Source organism: Pollicipes pollicipes, unplaced genomic scaffold (assembly GCF_011947565.3).
Source record: "Pollicipes pollicipes isolate AB1234 unplaced genomic scaffold, Ppol_2.1 Scaffold_5724;HRSCAF=6776_pilon_pilon_pilon, whole genome shotgun sequence".
Lineage (NCBI taxonomy): Eukaryota > Metazoa > Arthropoda > Thecostraca > Pollicipedomorpha > Pollicipedidae > Pollicipes > Pollicipes pollicipes.
The window spans coordinates 51750853-51770165 of record NW_023596746.1 but is presented as its reverse complement, the minus strand read 5'-3'; the positions used below and the strand labels follow the sequence as shown (position 1 = coordinate 51770165).

At 52.3% G+C, this 19313-nt stretch overlaps 1 protein-coding gene across 1 annotated transcript; it reads right to left on the bottom strand.

Moving 5' to 3' along the window:
• Nucleotides 1–809: 809 nt before the first annotated feature.
• On the bottom strand, nt 810–13375 carry DCAF12 (DDB1 and CUL4 associated factor 12-like protein). Its single transcript, XM_037226885.1, has 7 exons — nt 13264–13375; nt 10975–11436; nt 9805–10011; nt 8801–8992; nt 7078–7333; nt 3814–3965; nt 810–2744 (listed from the first exon to the last, which is right to left on the bottom strand). The coding sequence occupies exons 2-7, from the start codon at nt 11386–11388 to the stop codon at nt 2571–2573; spliced, it is 1395 nt and encodes a 464-aa protein (XP_037082780.1). The 5' UTR covers nt 11389–11436; nt 13264–13375; the 3' UTR covers nt 810–2570.
• Nucleotides 13376–19313: the final 5938 nt, after the last annotated feature.

The window sequence follows — 19313 nt, the reverse complement described above, 5'->3', positions numbered from 1 at the left end:
CCATTAATCCTCAAGCACACTATACACCAGCCGAAGGAGCTCCATCTTCACCTGACCATAAAGCCCGGTATCGCAGTACCACACGGCTGACATACCGCCGCGGCGTGAGCAGAAGTCCTGGACCGCGGTAGCCGCCGGAAGGCGAGCCGGGCGCTGCGCCTTGGAGCCCGGCGCCACAGCACAGCCCACAGTGCCACTGTTCTCCGCTGACTGCACTGGTGCATAGGCACCAAGAGCCGCTCCGAGAACTCCATGAGGGTGGCCCTACACGAGCCGGCGGCGGCTCCACAGCGGTCACCCCACGAGCGCGGCCCTACACGAGCCGGCGACGGCCCCTCAGCGGTCACCCCACGAACGTGGCCCTACACGAGCCGGCGGCGGCTCCTCAGCGGTCACCCCACGAGCGTGGCCCTACACGAGCCGGCGGCGGCTCCTCAGCAGTCACCCCACGAGCGTGGCCCTACACGAGCCCGCGGAGGCTCCTCAACGGTCACCCCACGAGCGCGGCCCTACACGAGCCGGCGGCGGCTCCACAGCGGTCACCGCACGAGCGTGGCCCTACAAGAGCCCGCGGCGCCTCCTCAGCGGTCACCGCGGCACTACCGAGCACGACCGTCCTGTAGTCTCGGACCCGGCGATCTCAACGAGCGACTTTAACGAAACTCCACTGTTCAAGGCTGCCGCGGGACGTGTCAGTCATCGCGAATGACGTCAAAAGGCACGACACGTGTCAGCGCAACACAAACATAATCCGCGTGGTTTGCAAGGATCATGCGCCGCTCTCCCATCAGTCTAGCAAAACAACGCAAATCAGACACGCATGTATTCGCCCAAGCTACGTCATGACCAGTGGCCGGGGCGTTCCTGACCTGTCAGGGGCGCGGACGCGCTGCGGCCGTCGCCTCTTCGGCGACATGACCACGACGCCTCCCACGTGCAGACGCCACAGCAGGCGGCAGCCTCCCAGGACAGGTCCTCTGCACGCTCCCCTGCCTCCCAGGACCGGTCCTCTTCACGCTCCCGACACATCCGCTCACACACCCGAGTGAAAGACACGCACGTGGAAAATTGACCGGTGCGGACGCATCTTGGTAATCCGACACGCAGCCATGCCGGCGATCGGTACAAATATATATGAGAAAATAAAAAGTAAATCGGCCACGTTTTCGCGATGCTCGTCACAAACTGTTGTACAACGCAGCTGGGGTGTATTTTTCTATTGCGTTGAGGGGCTTCGCCCGCCAGCCCCTCAATGTTGGATGAAAGTGGGCCAAATCTGGGGAGAGACCTGTTTGTTTGCATATTTTGGGGGTAGGTCGGGTCATTTTTCACTATTCAACCTATTCACCCCAACTCATTTTGTGAAGCTACACCCCTAAAACATAACGACAATCACGACAGACGAAAGCAAGCAAGTCCGCCTAACTAGTTCACCACTTAAAAACATGATTTTAACATTATTCTCGCCTATCGTACGTCAGTGGATTATTTTCTTCACACCTCTGAGCAGCTTGAAACGGTCAGACCAAACGAAGTTTGCTCCCAAGCATGCGCATACCACTCATCGTGTGATAAATACTCATTGGACCCTTCACCGTCCGTTTCACACACGCGTTAAAGCTCACGACCGCGCCACGGGCGGCGAGGCAGCGTCTGAACCAGAGCTGTGAGCAGCGCCTACCATGCCCAGTCGAGCACGCTCCGCACGCCACGGCCCGGTCACCGCCTCCAGGAGGGGCGCACGCGTCAACCACAGGGCCCGCGCTCGTACACACGCAATATGGGTGAGGTACTAAATGTGAAAGAATGGATCTGTCATCACATCGTCGACGACGGCAGCCGCTGTCAGACGTGCAATGCAGAATGTTGACGGCGGACCGTGGTGGTGCCGGGAGAACGCGGGAAATCCTCTACAGTCGCAGGGTCGTCACGATGGTGTCACCGCCTCAGTGATGCCAGTAATATGGAGCCTCTGAGGTTCCTGGTCGGTTCAACTAACACAGGGCTTGCTGCCACTCGACATCTGTCCGCAAGGCTCACCAGCTGTACCAGAAAGGCTTCCGGCCATTTACCAGACATTGGCAGTATTTGCAGCCCTTCGGTCATGACCTTCACGCAAGGGCCACGACGGCGGGCCGTGCTTTTTGGAGGCACACACTGAGCCTACACTACATGATTGAGAAGAACAGCATCTCACCATTCATCGGGCATTCCCCCGTAGTCGCTCGGTCCGGGCAGCCAGCACCCAGCGGCAGAGTCCCCCCAGCACATCAGCACACACAACCGCATACCACAGATCTAGCGCGCGGCTATAAAACCTTCCAACCGATCACCGCATCGCGACGTCCCCCGGCCGCGTCCAGTCGCCGCGGCGCACCGTGCCGCAGACATGTTCGGCCGCGGCGCACGCTCGAGGACAGCCACGGCACTCGCGCGAGCTGCTACTCGCGCCCCTCGCGGTCGCCGGCGGTCCAACAGCGCCAGCGCCGCTCGGCAGTGGCAGTGCCGGCCTGGGCTGCTGCCCTGCGCCACAGTCCGGTCCTGCGGCGGCGGCGGCGGCTCGGCTCGGCTCACATCCAGAGTCCGGCGTAGCAGCCGCGCACGTCCACATTCAGCGGCCCGCCGGCCGTGAAGAGTCGCGTGCCCGAGGCGTCGTAGCAGTGAGTGTAGATGGCCGGCGTGTGGTCCACCTGCGCAACGCCGCCCTCGTGGAAGAGCGACTCGTCGGCCGCCTGGCGCGGCGACTGCAACAACGGTACGCGCCCGTCACAGGTCGCCCGACACGGCGGCGGGGCACGCCCGGCCAGAGCACGCCAGACACGGCGGCGGGGCACGCCCGGCCAGAGCACGCCCGTCACAGGCCACCCGGCACGGCGGCAGGGCACGCCCGGCCAGAGCACGCCCGTCACAGGCCGCCCGGCACGGCGGTAGGGCACGTCCGGCCAGAGCACGCCCGGCACAGGCCGCCCAGCACGGCGGCAGGGCACGTCCGGCCAGAGCACGCCCGGCACAGCAGACCCTAACCGCAGCGGTTCCTGTCACGCGGAGTACGCTCAGTCGGGCATACACGGCACAAGACACACAGCTCCGGCCACACGACAAACACTAGCCGGGCCCTCCATTACATACCGGGACACAGAAGCTGCTCGCCTGACGCTCCTCAAAAGAAAAGCTCCGTAATACAATCCGCGTGACTGGTAGCGTATTTCAAATGGGAACGATAGCAAATACCGGACAAGGCTACGAGCCACACCTACAGAGCAACCGGTACTGAAAGGCTCTTTGTTTGTGCATACAGGCCAAGCCCAATACATATTTGATGGATCACGACCCACAATACGGCGCACCCGTCAGCGGCCTAGCAACACTGACGCCGCGCGCCCCGTGCGCCATGTGCGTCACCGAGCGCGCCCGCTGGCAGCCGATGGCCGACAAGGGCGGAGCCAGCGCCACTCCGCAGGGGGGCAGCCGGGGCCCTCCGCCGGCCACCGCCCGAGGCTGAGGAAAGACCGCTCCACAGGGAGGGGGGGGGGGACAGTCGGGGGCCCTCCGCCGGCCACCGCCCGAGGCTGAGGAGAGGTCGCTCCGCAGGGGGCAGCCGAGGGTCCTCCGCCGGCCACCGCCCGAGGCTGAGGAGAGGTCGCTCCGCAGGGGGCAGCCGGGGGCCCTCCGCCGGCCACCGCCCGAGGCTGAGGAAAGGTCGCTCCGCAGGGGGTAGCCGGGGGCCCTCCGCCGGCCACCGCCCGAGGCTGAGGAGAGGTCGCTCCGCAGGGGAGCAACCGGCTCGCTGCCGGCCCGCCTCCGCCGACTCACCACCCAGCCGGAGGTGGCCTTGAAGACGACGGCACGGCCCGAGCTGACGCCCGAGTCCAGGTACTTCTGCGCCCGCAGGTCGTAGAACATGAGCACCGAGTTGCCCGTGCCGATGGTCAGGATGTCGCCGTTGAATGAAAGCGAACGGATGCCTGAAGCGGAGAGCGGCGTCCAGATGACGATCAGGTCAGGTCAGGTCAGGTCACGTTCGCAAGCGGCGTGCGTGCGACGGTCGGCTCCGCCGCTACCACAGCATTCAACTCCATTGCTGAACACATCAAAACTGTAACACTGTTTAAGGTCATCACAAAACTTCAGTGGTACGCCTGATGTAACGCAGGTCCCGCAGGTTAGTGTGAGGTGAACTTTACAGGCCCGTCGTATTCATTGCCGTCTGACACAGTGAAGGAGCTTATATACCTGCTGCACCAGATATGCCAACTGATATACCTGCTGATACCTGCTGCACCTGTGATGTGTACGAATCACGGATGACGCATGACGCGGCAACGCTTCCAGTTACAAAGACACCACAAGCCAAAGAAAGCTTGCTTTACTACCCCACTGAGATAATGCGTTTTGCAGCCGCGCGTGGGAAACACCGCAAGACTGACGAGTCAAGAAATGGTCTGATATGGCCATACAACCTCTGAGATGGGAACGATGGTCCGAGAGAGAGGACAGCAATGACCTCTGTCAGAGTATCGCTGAGGATGGCGATATACTTATCGGATGAAGGTGCTGCGATCTTCACCCCGCCAATGTCGTTTGCTTACATCTGGCATTACATCTGGCAATCTGACACCGTGAATTTTCGAAACTCCATTTCGTCTCGGTTTCAAACATTGAAGGTGCCTATGCCGAAAATGGTCCGCGTTGGACCCAAGACCCTGTGCACCAGATACCGACTTTCGGCCACTCCAAGCTCAGCCGCGACGTCACACTCGGCAGGCGTGACGTCACACTAAACAGGCGTGACGTCATACTCAACAGGCTTGAGAAGATGTGTGCTAATGTAGGTGCTGTCACTGTTATTGGGGTCTCGGACACCGTCACGCGATGACGGCAAGTCCGGCTTATCCCAGGCTGCACAAGGAACAGTTAGCAAACCAGACAAAGACAATTTAGTGTGCACGGCTGTGACAGCACCAATCACTTAACGTAATATTAACACTACGTCAGTTCAGCAGCGACTTATCTATCTGAACGAACCCGAAAAACCCGGCCGAGAAGGCTTTCGTCTGTCGCTCTCGGAAAGTCATTGAACATCTGTAATCTGTCGCTCTCGGAAAGTCACTGAACATCTGTGATCTGTCGCTCTCGGAAAGTCATTGAACATCTGTAATCTAACTGTCGCTCTCGGAAAAACATTGAACATCTGGAATCTAACTAAGTCTTCAATCACAAACACACCTATTCCAAGTTCACCTACAGCTTTTATTCGTCTGTCTTATGCTGATAAGTTTGAACATCAGTGCAGCCTTGTTAGGTTACGAAAGCGTTGAATACAGCTGAGCATTCAGAGCCCGAATATCCAAACACTCAGCCGATGTTTTACTTGATGAACATTTTTGTACTGCGAAATGTGTTCAAAGACCCGGAAACAGTCGAGCACGTATTCGAACGCACGAATAAATAACGAAAACGTTCTTTATCACTCACTGACCTGAAGAAAGCCCATACTGGTTCCCTGTGGCCGAGGGGATAAGATCGAGTGCTTATGATCCATTGACACCGGTTCCGAGTCACTAAACGCGAAGAGCACATCGCAATACTGGGTCACGCCGGTGGTGTGACAGACTTCCATGGCGCTCGTGCCAAGAGCAACACAGCACATCAATGTGCATTGAGATAGAAAAGATTGCAACGGCACATGCTCCAGCCCAGAGGAAATGTCCCAATTTTATACCCCATTTATAGTTTTATCTCTAAGGCAGATCCCCGTACTGACCTTCGAGAATGATCTTTCTCCGTGCTTGGCATCCCAGTCTCAATCCGCCCTCAACTGAATTTTTGACGATTCCATCCAGCAGACATTCACCTGAATCTGCACTTCACGATTTATGCGGACGTTTCCAATATCAAACAGGACACTGAAACATATCTGCCTGAATATTGGAACACCAAAACCGCACCGAGTGATCAGCTCTCGTGCCAATATTTCCACCGTCCCGAAATTATTGGGCGGTGCTTTTTCAAAATAGAAGCTCTCATCTCTCTCTTCACAAATGGAATTTACGGCAGCTCTTGGTGTATCCAATACCCATATACGCAAGTCCAATCATAAAATCGCAATAGTCAAGACACTACGCCACTGTCAGCCACGCGCCTCGTCCGAACGTTTTATAGTTCTCCGTATAAAGAACATTGCCCTTAAAGGAGATGCACGCACGTGTCTGTACGCTTCTTCAGACGCATCAGCGCGCCCACACATTGAGTATTCCACGAAACTGCGCGCCCTCGCGCCAGCTTACGCGCCGGCAGTACCTCCCGTCAGTAAAAAAGTGGCCGCCAAAATCCGCGACAGTGCCGAAGGATCACGTTTAACAAAGATGATGACTGCAGCCTAAACGACAACGCGTAACCACGGCGTGTGCCTAGACAGTACAACACCAGTTAGCAAATTAATGTTCCAGGTTTTCCACACGTAACGCCAGATCTGCGGTGCGTGTGAGCAGCAAATGGTGCAATCCAACCAGGCTGAAGCGAGCTAATTTGACACTTCTTTTTCGCTTTGTCAATCTTCTATTGACTTGCACTCGGCTTAACTTTGGTGTGCCCTGGCTCATCCCACCCTGCAATCAGTGTGTTAATGTGGCACTAACGCCAACCTGCCGAAAGCCACACCGCTTCATGCCTCACATACCCAGCCACAACTAGTTTGACCGTACATCTCAGTCCGCACGCTTCCTGTCCGTCCACTTATACCTTCACTCTGATAATTCTCTCATTGATGTCGATGTAAGAGAACGCAACGTGTATTCGCCCGGACTCGTCCAAAAACCGACTGGCACCTGCGAGCGTCGGGTCCCTACCGCCGCCTCAACGGCCGACCCTTGACCCCCGGCGAATCGGGAGACTCGCGGTCACGTGACGCCCCCCGGCACCCGGTCAGATGCAGAGCTCGGAGGACAGCGAGGGCGAGGGCGCACACCTCGCACAATCATGCAACAGTCGACAGCCACGGGCGAGAGCCACCTCTTTTGTCGCGCCTCTGAGCGAATACAAATAGAAACGAAAAAGCGAATGGCACGCATAACTCACCGCATCCGTGATATTTCGCAGTGATCTTCTTCAGCACTTTCAGCGATTTGGGATCGAGGATGGTGGTATGCGACTTGGAGCCGACGGCGTACATCTTGCAGTTGTCGCCCAGCGCCAAGCACACGTTGTCCATCGAGTGCGGCAGCTTCCTGGAGAGCTTCTGCTTGAAGGAGACAGCGTCGAAGAGGTGGACGTAGGCGTTGAGGGACAGCGCTACCAGCGACTGGTCGCGGTGGTTGAAGGCCAACGAGCGCACCTGGTGACCCACGGCGATAGAATGCATGTGAGACATCGGTTGGCATGAGACTGGCATGCCCTGTACGTCAGACTTGCAAGGCGGTGATCAGACGACGGTGGACCAGGACTATAAGTCAGGTCTGCATGACTGTCAGAATACGGCACGACAGAGTACACTAATAGTGAAGCCCACACAGCTGCGGTAAAACAACGGGAGACAGAGCAGTGTTGGCGACGCTTGCACTCTGGTGTCGGCACACTATTAATAACACGGGGCGGTACGTTATTAACATCTGGGGACGGTACACTATTAACACCAGGGGACGGTACACTAGTGACGTTCAAGGGATGGTACACTATTAACATCAGGGGACGTACACTATTAACATCAGGGGATGATACACTATTAACGTCAGGGGACGATAGACTCTTAACATCTGGGGAAGGTATACTATTAACATCAGGGGACGCTACCCTATTAACATCACGGGACGGTATACTATTTAACATCACGAAACAGTAGACTATTAACATCAGGGGACGGTACTTTATTAACCAGGTCTGCGGGGCTACGAAGCGCCTACGGAGCGATACATACTTATCCAGGGAGGGGAAACTGAGCTGTACATATTGTTTTGGGAAAACCACACTAGTTTAGAGGACTGAAGGCATGTGTGGGGAGTTTCAAGAAATGTGTGATGTACTTCGAGAACTCCCACAGCCTTTTACTGGCTACGCTCCTTATCGGCATAAATAGAATCATCCCATAATTTCTGCATTATCAGGGTAAATACAGTGACCTTTACATAAATAAAGAGCTTTCTTAATCTCCTCAATCACCTAAAACTGAAGCTCCAGACAATGGCGAATGGCTGGGTAACAGCAAAGCAGGACTGATAAGGAATACATTTAGGAACAGGATACAGAGTGTGCGGTATGGAATACAGCACCCGGCTATCGCCAAACACCCACGGCCAGCTGGTGGACAGGGCAGGTGAACACACTTATGCATGACACATATTAAACCAATGCACTGATGAATCGAGCCGGGTCGAATCAGGCGTGGATATGTTCAACAGGCATGTTCATGCCGGCAGGTGTCATTTGGAGAAACCATGAACCTTCGGTGATGTCAGACCATATACAAGATGCCCCATGATGTCTCTGAATGGTTTGATGGCGCTTTGCATCATGCTGAAACTCATGCGTATACTGCAGCCATAAGGAACGGGATGGATGGGGGGTGGGGGGGGGAGATATCATTGATTACGACCCACCGCCAGGTTCCGATCTCCCCCCTCCAGCCAAAGATCGGGTCCAATTTCAAGCCCATCTGCACGTGTAAGCACTCCTCTCAACGGTCCTCACAATAGCGGCCCACCGTCGTGCGCCAACCATGGGACCACGGCCGACAGATGCAGCGGAGCCGACTGCAGCCAGCCCCCGCGGGCCTGCGCAGACCGCGCCGCCGTCGCGCCGTGCCCACCTTGTCGGCGGTCTTGCAGCTCTTGGTGGCCACGGGGCCGACATGCTGGTAAGAGGGTGGCGCCTCGGGGTCGTCGGTCGCGTCCGACTCGTCCGGTACGTGCCAGAGCGTGACGCTGGTGTCGCGGCCGCCCGTGGCCACGTACTGGTCGTCCAGCCAGGCCGTGTCGTAGATCCAGTCGCGGTGACCGTTCTGCGGGCGAGGGGACGGCAGGTGGTCAGTCACACACGCCGCAAAAGACGCCCGCTAGACGGGCTTACTCAGCCACACACAGGGTCACTCAGCCACACACGGGGTCGCTCAGCCACACACATGGTCACTCAGTCACACATGGGGTCACTCAGCCACACACAGGGCCGCTCAGCTACACAAAGGGTCATTCAGCCACACACGGGCTCACTCATCCACACGCGGGCTCACTCAGCCACATACGCAGGGTCACTCACCCACACATGGGGTCACTCAGCCACACGCAGGGTCACTATGCCACATACGGGGTCGCTCAGTCACACACGGGCTCACTCCGCCACACGCAGGGTCACTATGGTACACGCAGGGTCACTCTGCCACACACGGGCTCACTCCGCTACACACCGGCTCGGACATAGAGCTCAATCAGCATTTTCTCAAACAAGGAAATAGCATGACCACATCCAGGAAACTTTCTAAGTTTTTGATGGTTTGCAAAGGCGACACACTCCCTGTCAGCCCACTCATTCTGTTTCACTGTGCCAGCCATAACAACCAAACATATTTCATGGGAAACATCACCCTAATAAACACCTGTCAGTCAATCCCAAACACCCACATATCCACTCAGGTATCAAGTCTTCGGTTCCTTCTCCTGTCCGGCACCGACTCCAGTGGCGCCGCGAGTACCCTCTAGCTCGGCCCTCACCAAGTCACCTGCCTGGCCTGGCTTCGAGCCCGCCCGCCGGGGCTCGCCAGGACTGGTCGGCGCCCGAACTGCCAGCCCCTCTCCCCGCCGCCGGCGCCGCGCTCACCTCGCCCACGCAGACGGGGTCGAGCGTGGGCAGCTTGTAGACGGCCAGGTCGCAGCAGTTGCGCGCGCCGGTGGCCATCAGTGTGCGCGAGGGGTTCAGGCTGAGCGCGTACACGCCACCCGTCACCTCCATCTCGGGCAGCGGCGAGTTGGAGAGCAACATCGGGATGTTGTCTATCCGCCGCGTCCGCAGGTTGTACACCAGGATCTGGCGGGGCGGCCGACGGGGGCGAGGGGTGAGACGGAGCGGGGCTACGGCAAGCTCTCGCTATGGCTGTGAGACTCATGAGGGGAGGAGGGGGGGGGGGGGGGGGAGGGCGGAGCAGCAGAGGGCCGCGACGCACAAACACTCCAATCAGGGTACTTACAGGGTCAGCACGACCGAGTGGGGCATAGCAGTCTCTCACTGAAGTCACCGACAGCGGGGCCGGTGTGCAATAGGGCACTACGAGCGCTCACTGCAATCATCAGACAAACGGTGCCAGTACAGAGACACGACACACAGTGATTGCAGTCACAGGACTCGAGGAGTCCGTACACACAGAGGGGCACGACATGCTCTCGCTATAGGTAGGGGCTCATGGGGGGGGGGGGGGGAAGTAACAAAGAGTGGGGCACAAGCCTCCCCCTCCAATGCGGCCAGGAGGCTCGCAGGGTCGGCTCAGAGCTGGCTAAGACATCCTCACGGCAGCCACGGGACCAACGAGGTCCGCACACAGAGGGGCACCAATCCTCACTGCACTCGCCGGGCTCGCGGCGCCGTTACAGCACGAGGCTGGACGGGGCACACCATCTCGGACTCAGGAGACCCCTGGAGTCGGAACAGATTTGGACACAACACGACAAACCCATCCTGCCACTACAGGGTCGTTACAAAGCTGGACATAAGCCATCACTGCAGTCAAGGGACTGGCAGAGGGCAGCGCAATGCAAACTCCCAGCACAGTCAGAACTCACCAGACGCAACAAAACTGAGCACAGCAAAACATCACTGCCACCAAGGATGACGATGGATATGGGACCCAATCGCATAAATGTCGGGCAGAGGCAGAAGCCATCAAGCAATGTACAATCTTGTTCAACCAAGGACAAGACAACAATGTACTGTGCAGGTGCAGCTACAGGTAACCAGCTGAGACACTCAAGTAATGCCAACCTAATGAAGTCATACCTTATTGCACTTGGTTCCAAACACCACCTGGTTATCACTGAGCCAGGCACTGCAGAACACTTTGTTGTAATTGTTCATGGGGATAGTCCGCTCCCGCATCATGCTGTAGCTGAGCAGGTGCTTGGTGGCATGCTCCTTGCTGAGGCTCAGCTGGTTGAAGTGCTCCAGCCCACTCTGATGGGCCACGTGGTAATCAACAAAGCTGCGCGAGGTGGTGTCGTACTTCTCGCCGGCGTCGGCACCGTCCAGGTCCTCGTCACTGTCCGAGTAGTAGATGAACTCCTCTGGCTTGGTGCTGGCGGCCCAGCTGTCTGTCTTGAGCAGGCTCAGATGGTCGGGTCGGCTGTACGGGTGGCGCAGGCCCGCTGACGGTGGCCGGCTGCCCAGCACGGCGCGACGTCGCACCGTTGCCATGACGAACCGCGTTCACGGCCGACGCCGCTTCAGCTCAGGCCGGCCAGTCTGAAGAAACCACGGACAACTGCGGTCAAGGTCAACTGTGGCGCACTCACACTGTACTGCACAGTCATTGTTGCATGAGGCCAACAGACTGTTACCACATTTTGGCATGGAAATCACTGGACTCAACAAAGTATGAAGTTCACAATTTAGCTTACTTATCCTTGAAACCTTAGAGATGGGTGTTTCATTACAGAACAGGATAGGATTTTAATGAAATGCCAAGGAAATTATAAAATTAATCTAAAACAATTCAACTAGTGGTCCCTGGGGTTTGAATCTCTATGGCAGGTCTTTAAGCCCAATATTCCAGAATTTAAATGAAGTATTGGCTAACTTGACCAGCTTTTAAAATTTATAAAGTATGTGGAACTACTGGAACATAGCCTCTTAACCTTTCCTCAGAGACAGTCAAAAAGCAAAACACCTGTTCTAAAATTTTGCAGCAGTCAGGGCAAGCCATTACATTTTGGGGCTATCCTAAGTGGTTAAAAAACTCTTGCCAGAAAACATCAAGGCGCCTCCTGTCTGCTACAGCACATGACCACAAGATCACATCAGAAGGATTGAGACAACTAAACACATTTATTTAGCTGCATCCATACAATATTGTGCTTCTTTCTCCCAAGCCATGATTTGATTTTTTTCATAGAATACCTCTTCCAGAACATTTCTGTACATGCTGGTCTCCATCACAAACTCTGCAGCAGTGATAGTACTGCATTGTATGGCAGCATTATTGCAAGAAGCTAATATTTTATACATGACATGAGACCAAAGCAAACTTAACCATCATTTCAAAAGATACAGTGCTTTTTCTGTTACTTGACCATCACAATTAACAGTCAAAGGCACAGTCAAGATACATAAGGAACCACAATTTGTACTGCCCTGAAATTCTGTTGCAAAACTCTTTGATCAGGCTAGTCTTTCTGTCACATAAGAGTTATGGCAAACTTTATCAGCAAACAGCCTCACATTATAGCTTATCATAGCACTCTCCACCACAAACACACTATAACATAGGTCGAATACTACTTTCACATTAAGGTTTGCTTGATTACTTGCCATAAACAACACTTTGAAGGGTACAAAATGGGTATGACAACAAAACTTGCCAAATGCATGCATACTTTTGTTATGGATCTTGAAGCATGCAAAGGAAAAGTTCCAAAATAGTTTGAAAGCATACTTTATGTATTTAATATGCATGCCATAAATACAGAAAAATGTCATTGTGCTGGAGTGAGATGTAGTACTGCACATTTTTTTTTTTTTGGCACAACTATTATCTGATAGCAAGAGGACCTAAGTGTCATTAGGCTAAATAGCACTTAATAAGACACAAAAATATACACAATGAGATGCAGGATCTCATTTGAGGCACAGGAAACATGTGCATGTGCACATCACAGTCCGTGCTTGATGAGGTAAGGTGCACCTTCACCAGCACCAAGCTGTCCAAACCAGAATTGCTAGCTTCTTGAAGCATGCCAAGATCATACTGACCCATGCTTGTTTCCCCCAATTGGTTTTGCTCCTTAATCATAGAAGGCATTGTGTTTGCTACCAAGCAATGTTTATTGATGCCTCAATCAGGTTTGACTGTTTATATGTTGTTCCAAACCAGATTTGATGTCAGCAAAGTGCTTTTATTCCGAAGCACAATGGTCTCTGCACTTCAGCTACCAGTTCCGAATGCATTCTACTCTAACGCATCAACGCTTAATTGTAAACAGCGAAGTTCTGAACAACGGTATGCCCAGGTACGCCTGGCATCCTACGCCAAACCAAAGTTTAAGAAAAGTAAAACCGCCGCGCTTCACTTACTTCCTGCGTAGCTCCAGATAACCACGGCGCGCCCAGACTAATCAATACGCGCCACCCGCAGACAAACAGCACCGAATCAATCACCTATGCAATTGCGATCCAGCAGGTTCGTGCAAAACTACACAGTCCAAGGTAGGTATGAATCCAGGGTTACGGGTGAGAGCCCTGGTGGGCAAACGATTACCCCCAGCCTGGTGCCTAAACGTGACAGCCCGCTGCGTCACAACATCTTATACGGGTCCTACGCTCGCGCGCGCGTGCTGAAATCACCCCAGAGATCATAGGCAAGAACTTGGAGAAAGTATTTGGCCATACGGACGTGAAACTGAGGAACGAATCTATTCTAGAACAATGATTCTATTCTAGAACAACTAGATCTATTCAATACTAAGGAGTAAACTAGACCCCAGTCATGGGTTAGGATTTCTGTTGTTCCCTTAAAGGTGTTCCCTGCATAGAATTAAGTCACGTTCGGAATGTAATGTCTTAAACCCCGTAATACGCCGTAATATTGGAACGGCGTTCGCGCGCCGTTCCAAGGTCGACATGGTGCGGGCGCTTGGAATGGTAGATGAGGCTATTTATTCAGCGATTTATTTGGCGACGAGTTCCGATTTCTCTGAAAAGGGTCTCAACGTGAATTATGGCTTGAGAACATCGAAACTGGCTTACATTTTGCAATGTTATGTCACCTTCGAGGTCAAAAGCTTAGTCAAAGTACAAGTAACTTGATATCAACAAAAATTATCGGCCGATTTGCAAACTGGAAGCATCAAAATATTGAAAAGCGCAAGAGCTAGCGTACGTTAAAAAGTCCTGACCTCTGAGCTCACCTTTCAAGGTCAAACATGGGCCTAAAGGACGAGGAATTCAACAGCATCAAAAAAATACTGGCGGATTATAAACTTGCAAACATAAGAGTGTTCACCATAGAAAAAATAGCGTCAGTCAAAAAGTCCTGACCTCTCAAGGTAATCCTTCAGAGTCAAACTCAGTCTCAAAGAACAGGAAACTCCATATCACTCAAATATTACCGGCCGGTTTAAAACTTCCAAGTATCAGAATATTTAACGCAGAAAAAACTACCGTCCGTCAAAAAGTCCTGAACTCTCGAGGTCAGCCTTCAATCCCAAACGCGACCTCCACAAACGGGAACTAGTTCGACGGACGCTAATTGCTTCTGTGGTGCACATTCTGATGTTTGCAGGTTTGAAATCGGCCGGTAATTATTGAGTCATATGATTTTCCCCGTTTCTTTAGCCTGTGTTTGACCTTAAAGGGTGACCTTGCGAATTCAATAGTTTTTGACGAACGCTCGTCGTTTCTGTGTAGAATATTCTGATATTTGCAACTTAAAACTGGGCCAACTTTTTTAAGTAATATTGAATTCTCCCGTCGTTTGAGCCTACCTTTGACTTTGAAGGATGGCCTTGAGAGGTCTGGACGTTTTGACGGGCGCTAGCTCTTGAACATGTGAGTATTTTGGTGCTGGCAAGTGTAAAATCGGCCATCAATTTTTTGGTGATATTGAGTTGCCCGTCCTTCGACCCCGGGTTTGACCTGAAAAGGCGAACTTACAAGGTCGGGGCTTTTTTGACTGACGCTAGTTCTCTTGCTTGTAAATGTTTGTTTCCTTTTAGCTTTCAAATCGGCCGGTAATTTTTAGGTGATGCGGAGCTCCCCGTCCTTTGGACCACGTTTTACCTTGAAAGAAGGTGTTGAGAGGTCAGGGCTTTTTGACTGAGGTTAGCTCTTTCTGTGGTGAATATTCTGACATTTGGAAGCTTAAAATTATGCGGTAATTTTTGGGCGGCATGGAGCTCCCCGTCCTTTGAGCCTGTGTTTAACCTTGAAGGGTCACCTTGAAAGGTCAGGACTTTTTGACGCACGCTAGTTCTTTCTGTGGTGAATATTCTGACACTTGGAAGCTTAAAATCGGCCGGTAATGATTTGGTCATATTGAGTTCCCCGTTCTTTGAGCCTGCATTTGACCTTGAAGTAGGACTTTTAAAAGGACGAGACTTTTGACGGACGCTAGTTCCTTCTGTGGTGGATATTCTGACGCTTGCAAGTTTAAAGTAGGCCGGCAAGTTTTGGGTGAAATTGCGTTCCCGTTCTTTGAGCCCGCGTTTGACCTTGAAGTGTGACCTTAATAAGTGAGGGTTTTTTAACGAACACCAGCTCTTGCGATTGTAAATATTTTGATTTTTGCAGCTTGCAAATCAACCTGTAATTTTTGGGGTGATATTGAGTTCCCTGTCCTTTGAGCCAGCTTTTGGCCTCGAAGGCCACATGATATTGCTTAAAATATAAAGGCCATTTAATATTATACAAAGGCCATTTTCGAGGCTCTTGTGCCGCAATTCAAATCGATATTTTTTCTCAGAAAAGCCGGAACTCCCCGCTGAATAAATCGATGAATAAACCGTCAACTCACGGACATCTTTGAGAGTATGGCGCGGGCCTCGGCTGTAAGCGGCACCAAGGTTCAGCTGATTTGGAGAACTCTCGCTAGATGGCAGATGGTGGCCGATTTGTCTCGGGAGGCCGTATGCAACCCTATGCAATCCGTGGATCTCGGCCACTCGGGGCTCCCCACACCATGGCCTCTCTGGGATGGGTTCTTTGGCGCGAGGCAAAGAGGGCGGGACTTTGCGACCTTTGCGGGGGGAGAAGGAGGGGGTCCTTTGTGTGTTTGTAGATGACTGCACGTGGAAATCTGACTTGCATGAAACATGCGATTGATTTTAATCCCTTGTTCAGGCTATTTCCAGGGTGATTGACTGTGTTTGGATGTGGCCAGTAACGAGTTAGGCTGGAGAACCATTGGAATTTGATCACGGCCAGTGATATAATATACTTCTGCGGTGAACATATTTTCCCCTTCCTAGCGCGCTGTGCCGGGGTTGCTCTGCGGTAAACGCTAAACGGACTCTCCCGGGCCCGCACGCGCATACCGTGTGGCGGGCGGAGCAAGTGTGCATTAAACTAAACCACGATGTATAGATGTGACCACCAAGTGCAGCGTGGTATCTGGTGGCGAGGACTCCAGCGAAGTGCTAGCCACAAACGCGAGATTTATCATAGTAGGGGCGGCGTGGTTTAAAGATCTCGCGTTGCTGGCCAGCGCTTCGCGCCAGTCCTTACCGTGAAATGCCTAATTGCACTTTGTGGCCACGTCCATGCATCGTGGTTCAGCTTAATGCACACTTGCTCCGCCTGCCACGTGGTATGCGTGTGCGGGACCCGAGAGAGTTCGCTTAGCGTTCACCGCAGAGCAACCCCGACACAGCGCACTAGGAAGGGAAAAATATGTTCACTGCACATGTATATTATATCAATAGCTGTAATCAAGGCCGAATGGTTATGAATCCCCCCTCCCCACGTAAAGGCCGCAGGGTGTCGCCCTCTTTGGCCCGTCCCAAGGAGCCCACCCCAGAGTGGACACGGTGCTGGGCGCCTTGAGTGACCAAGATCCACGGCTTACATAGGGTGTGCGCCGGACTGATAGAAGTATTTCCATTGCGCATGCGCACCACCCCGCTATGGCACCTAGAACACCTGATTCGGAGCTCTTTCCATCGGTCAGCGGCCGGCCTCGGCTTCCCGAGCCAGCAGGGTCGTCACCTGCCATCTAGCGAGAGTTCTCCGAATCAGCTGAACCTTTTTGCCGTCTACAGCCGAGGCCTGCATGACACACAAAGGACGGCGCCTCTCTACCGTTCCAAGCGTCCATGCCATGTCGACCGCGGAGCGGCACGCGAGCGCCGCACCGCCGCGGGTGAACACGTTTGCACTATGAACCATATGAGCCATATCAACAATCAAAAACGTAACAAAGGAGGTACCCCAAGGATCAATGCTCGGCCCAATTCTGTCCTTAATGTACATAAATTACTTGCCTAAAGTAAGCAGCAACATTATTTGCCTGTCTTACGCTGATGATACTGCGACCATTTTCAAAAATAAAAGCATTGTTGAACTTCAAAATAATGTCATTACGCTTTTGCTTGTAATTACTTCCTGCTAATTTTCTTCCCCTGAGCGCATCAAAAACATTTACACAGCATTACACTATCCTTTCTTCGCATTTCCAACTAAATGTGCAAGTTAATAATTTACCTACTGAAGAAAAAAGAAATAAACACCTTAGTGTACTCATTAACAAATCTCTTAAATTTTGAAGCCACATTAATTTTGTTGCAAGCATAGTAAGTAGAAATATTGGAATAATAAGTAGGGTTAAGTACTTCATTGATAAAGCAACGTCACATCTACTCTATAGCACTTTAATTGTTTTCTTATTTAAATTACTGCTGCTTGATTTGGGCATAAATTACGCTTCTCAACTAGATCGGCTAGTAATTTTGCAAAAATGGCTGTGCGTCTTATAGAAAATGTGCATCCTCTACAAAGCTCAGAGCTAATCCTCAAATGATGCACAATTTTAAAACTATCGGATATCGCTAAATCCCAAATGTTTATTGTGATGCACAAATTTGTAACTTCACAGCTCCCTGCATCATTCCATCTAATATACAAGCACTACGAATCAGATGAGATGGATATGAGGCGAGTAAAACATTTACACCAACCTTTCTTTAATCGTAATTTTAGACTATTTACAATATCTTGCCCTGACCGCAAGCTGTGGAGCGACATCATGGTTTCATATTTTCCAAGAATGACTAATATCTCTGTATCAAAAACCATCGTTAAAGACATCATCCGCAGGCATTTCGTGAATGCATATTAACGTAACCAACACATTTGAAGATATTGCAATCCTTTGCGCCGCACATATGCAACGCACTCCGTATTTAGCCTCTTTCATGTTCCATAATCACTTTCTGATACAGTTAAAGTCATGCACATGTACCCAAATTCACGGCGCTGGCTCCTGCAGTTCTTCCAGCAACAAGCTCCGCTTAGTTGGGTGGACTCCCCGGACATCCAGGCCAAAACCCAGCACGAAAATGACCAGGTAATTGCCCCTCTAACTTGTGTGACTGTAAACCCTTACTAACATGGTGAAATGAGTGGTTGTAGCTTATTGGACGGTTATAGCGGGCTGTCATTAGCTGACTTTGGATGACTACTTTAAGCTTTCTCTCGTATAATTTTTCCCTGCTTATTACATAACACAATTTCTTCGGGTCTGCATCACCTCCTCGCCTGCTTCTTTACGTTTGTTTCCTGTTCCTATCTGGGAGTGCCGCGACTTGATTTTACGCTTTCGGGTGTTAACACACGGTTTATTGCGTCGCTGGGATTGAGAGAGGTGCACTCCTACTTACGTGTTCTTGGGTAACGGAATCGAAAAAGGTTTGCCAGTGAGTAACAGTATGGGTGTGGACTTCAGAACGTTAGGACGCGAGGTGTTAACATATGGGGCCCGTACCTAAATGGCGTTGCCCATTTTTTGTCGCTTTCCTCCCACCCAGACTACGCTGATCGAAAACCTCCCTAGCTGTCTCCCCCTGGCTAGTGGTTACGATGTGATCGAGGTCGTAAGGTCACCACAAAACTTGAATGAAAAGATGGGTGGGAAATAATTCACTTGATAACTGACGTTCTTGAAAATTATCATCGCCATGAAAATTTCTTATGAGCCTTGCGCTGCAACGCCGTAAGGCGTGGGGGCCAGGGAACTAGGGATGGAACAGAGGCTGAGAGCCACGACTTTCTGAAAATTCAGCATGGACCCCGTTACGATGGCTGGAAAGAAATAACCCAGGCGGATATCATCCACTCTCCCTCCCAACGTGGAAGGACGCCTACTTATCGCAGTTCCGTAGCGTCCTCTCGGCACAATGCATATTATCATCTAAACCTATTGGCCATATAGTGTGTCAATGTACACACGTGTGTATGTACGTTGTGAAAACCTCACAGTGTTATATTTCATGCTTGTCTACTCCGCAGCCTCGATATGGTTTGGACGTCCCATTCCAAAGCGCTTTAGTTCGCTTAGTGAAAAATAAGGACAGAGAGAAAGTTGGTTATCTTTTACGGTGGCGGTAAAAGCATCAAAATTCCGGACAAAAACC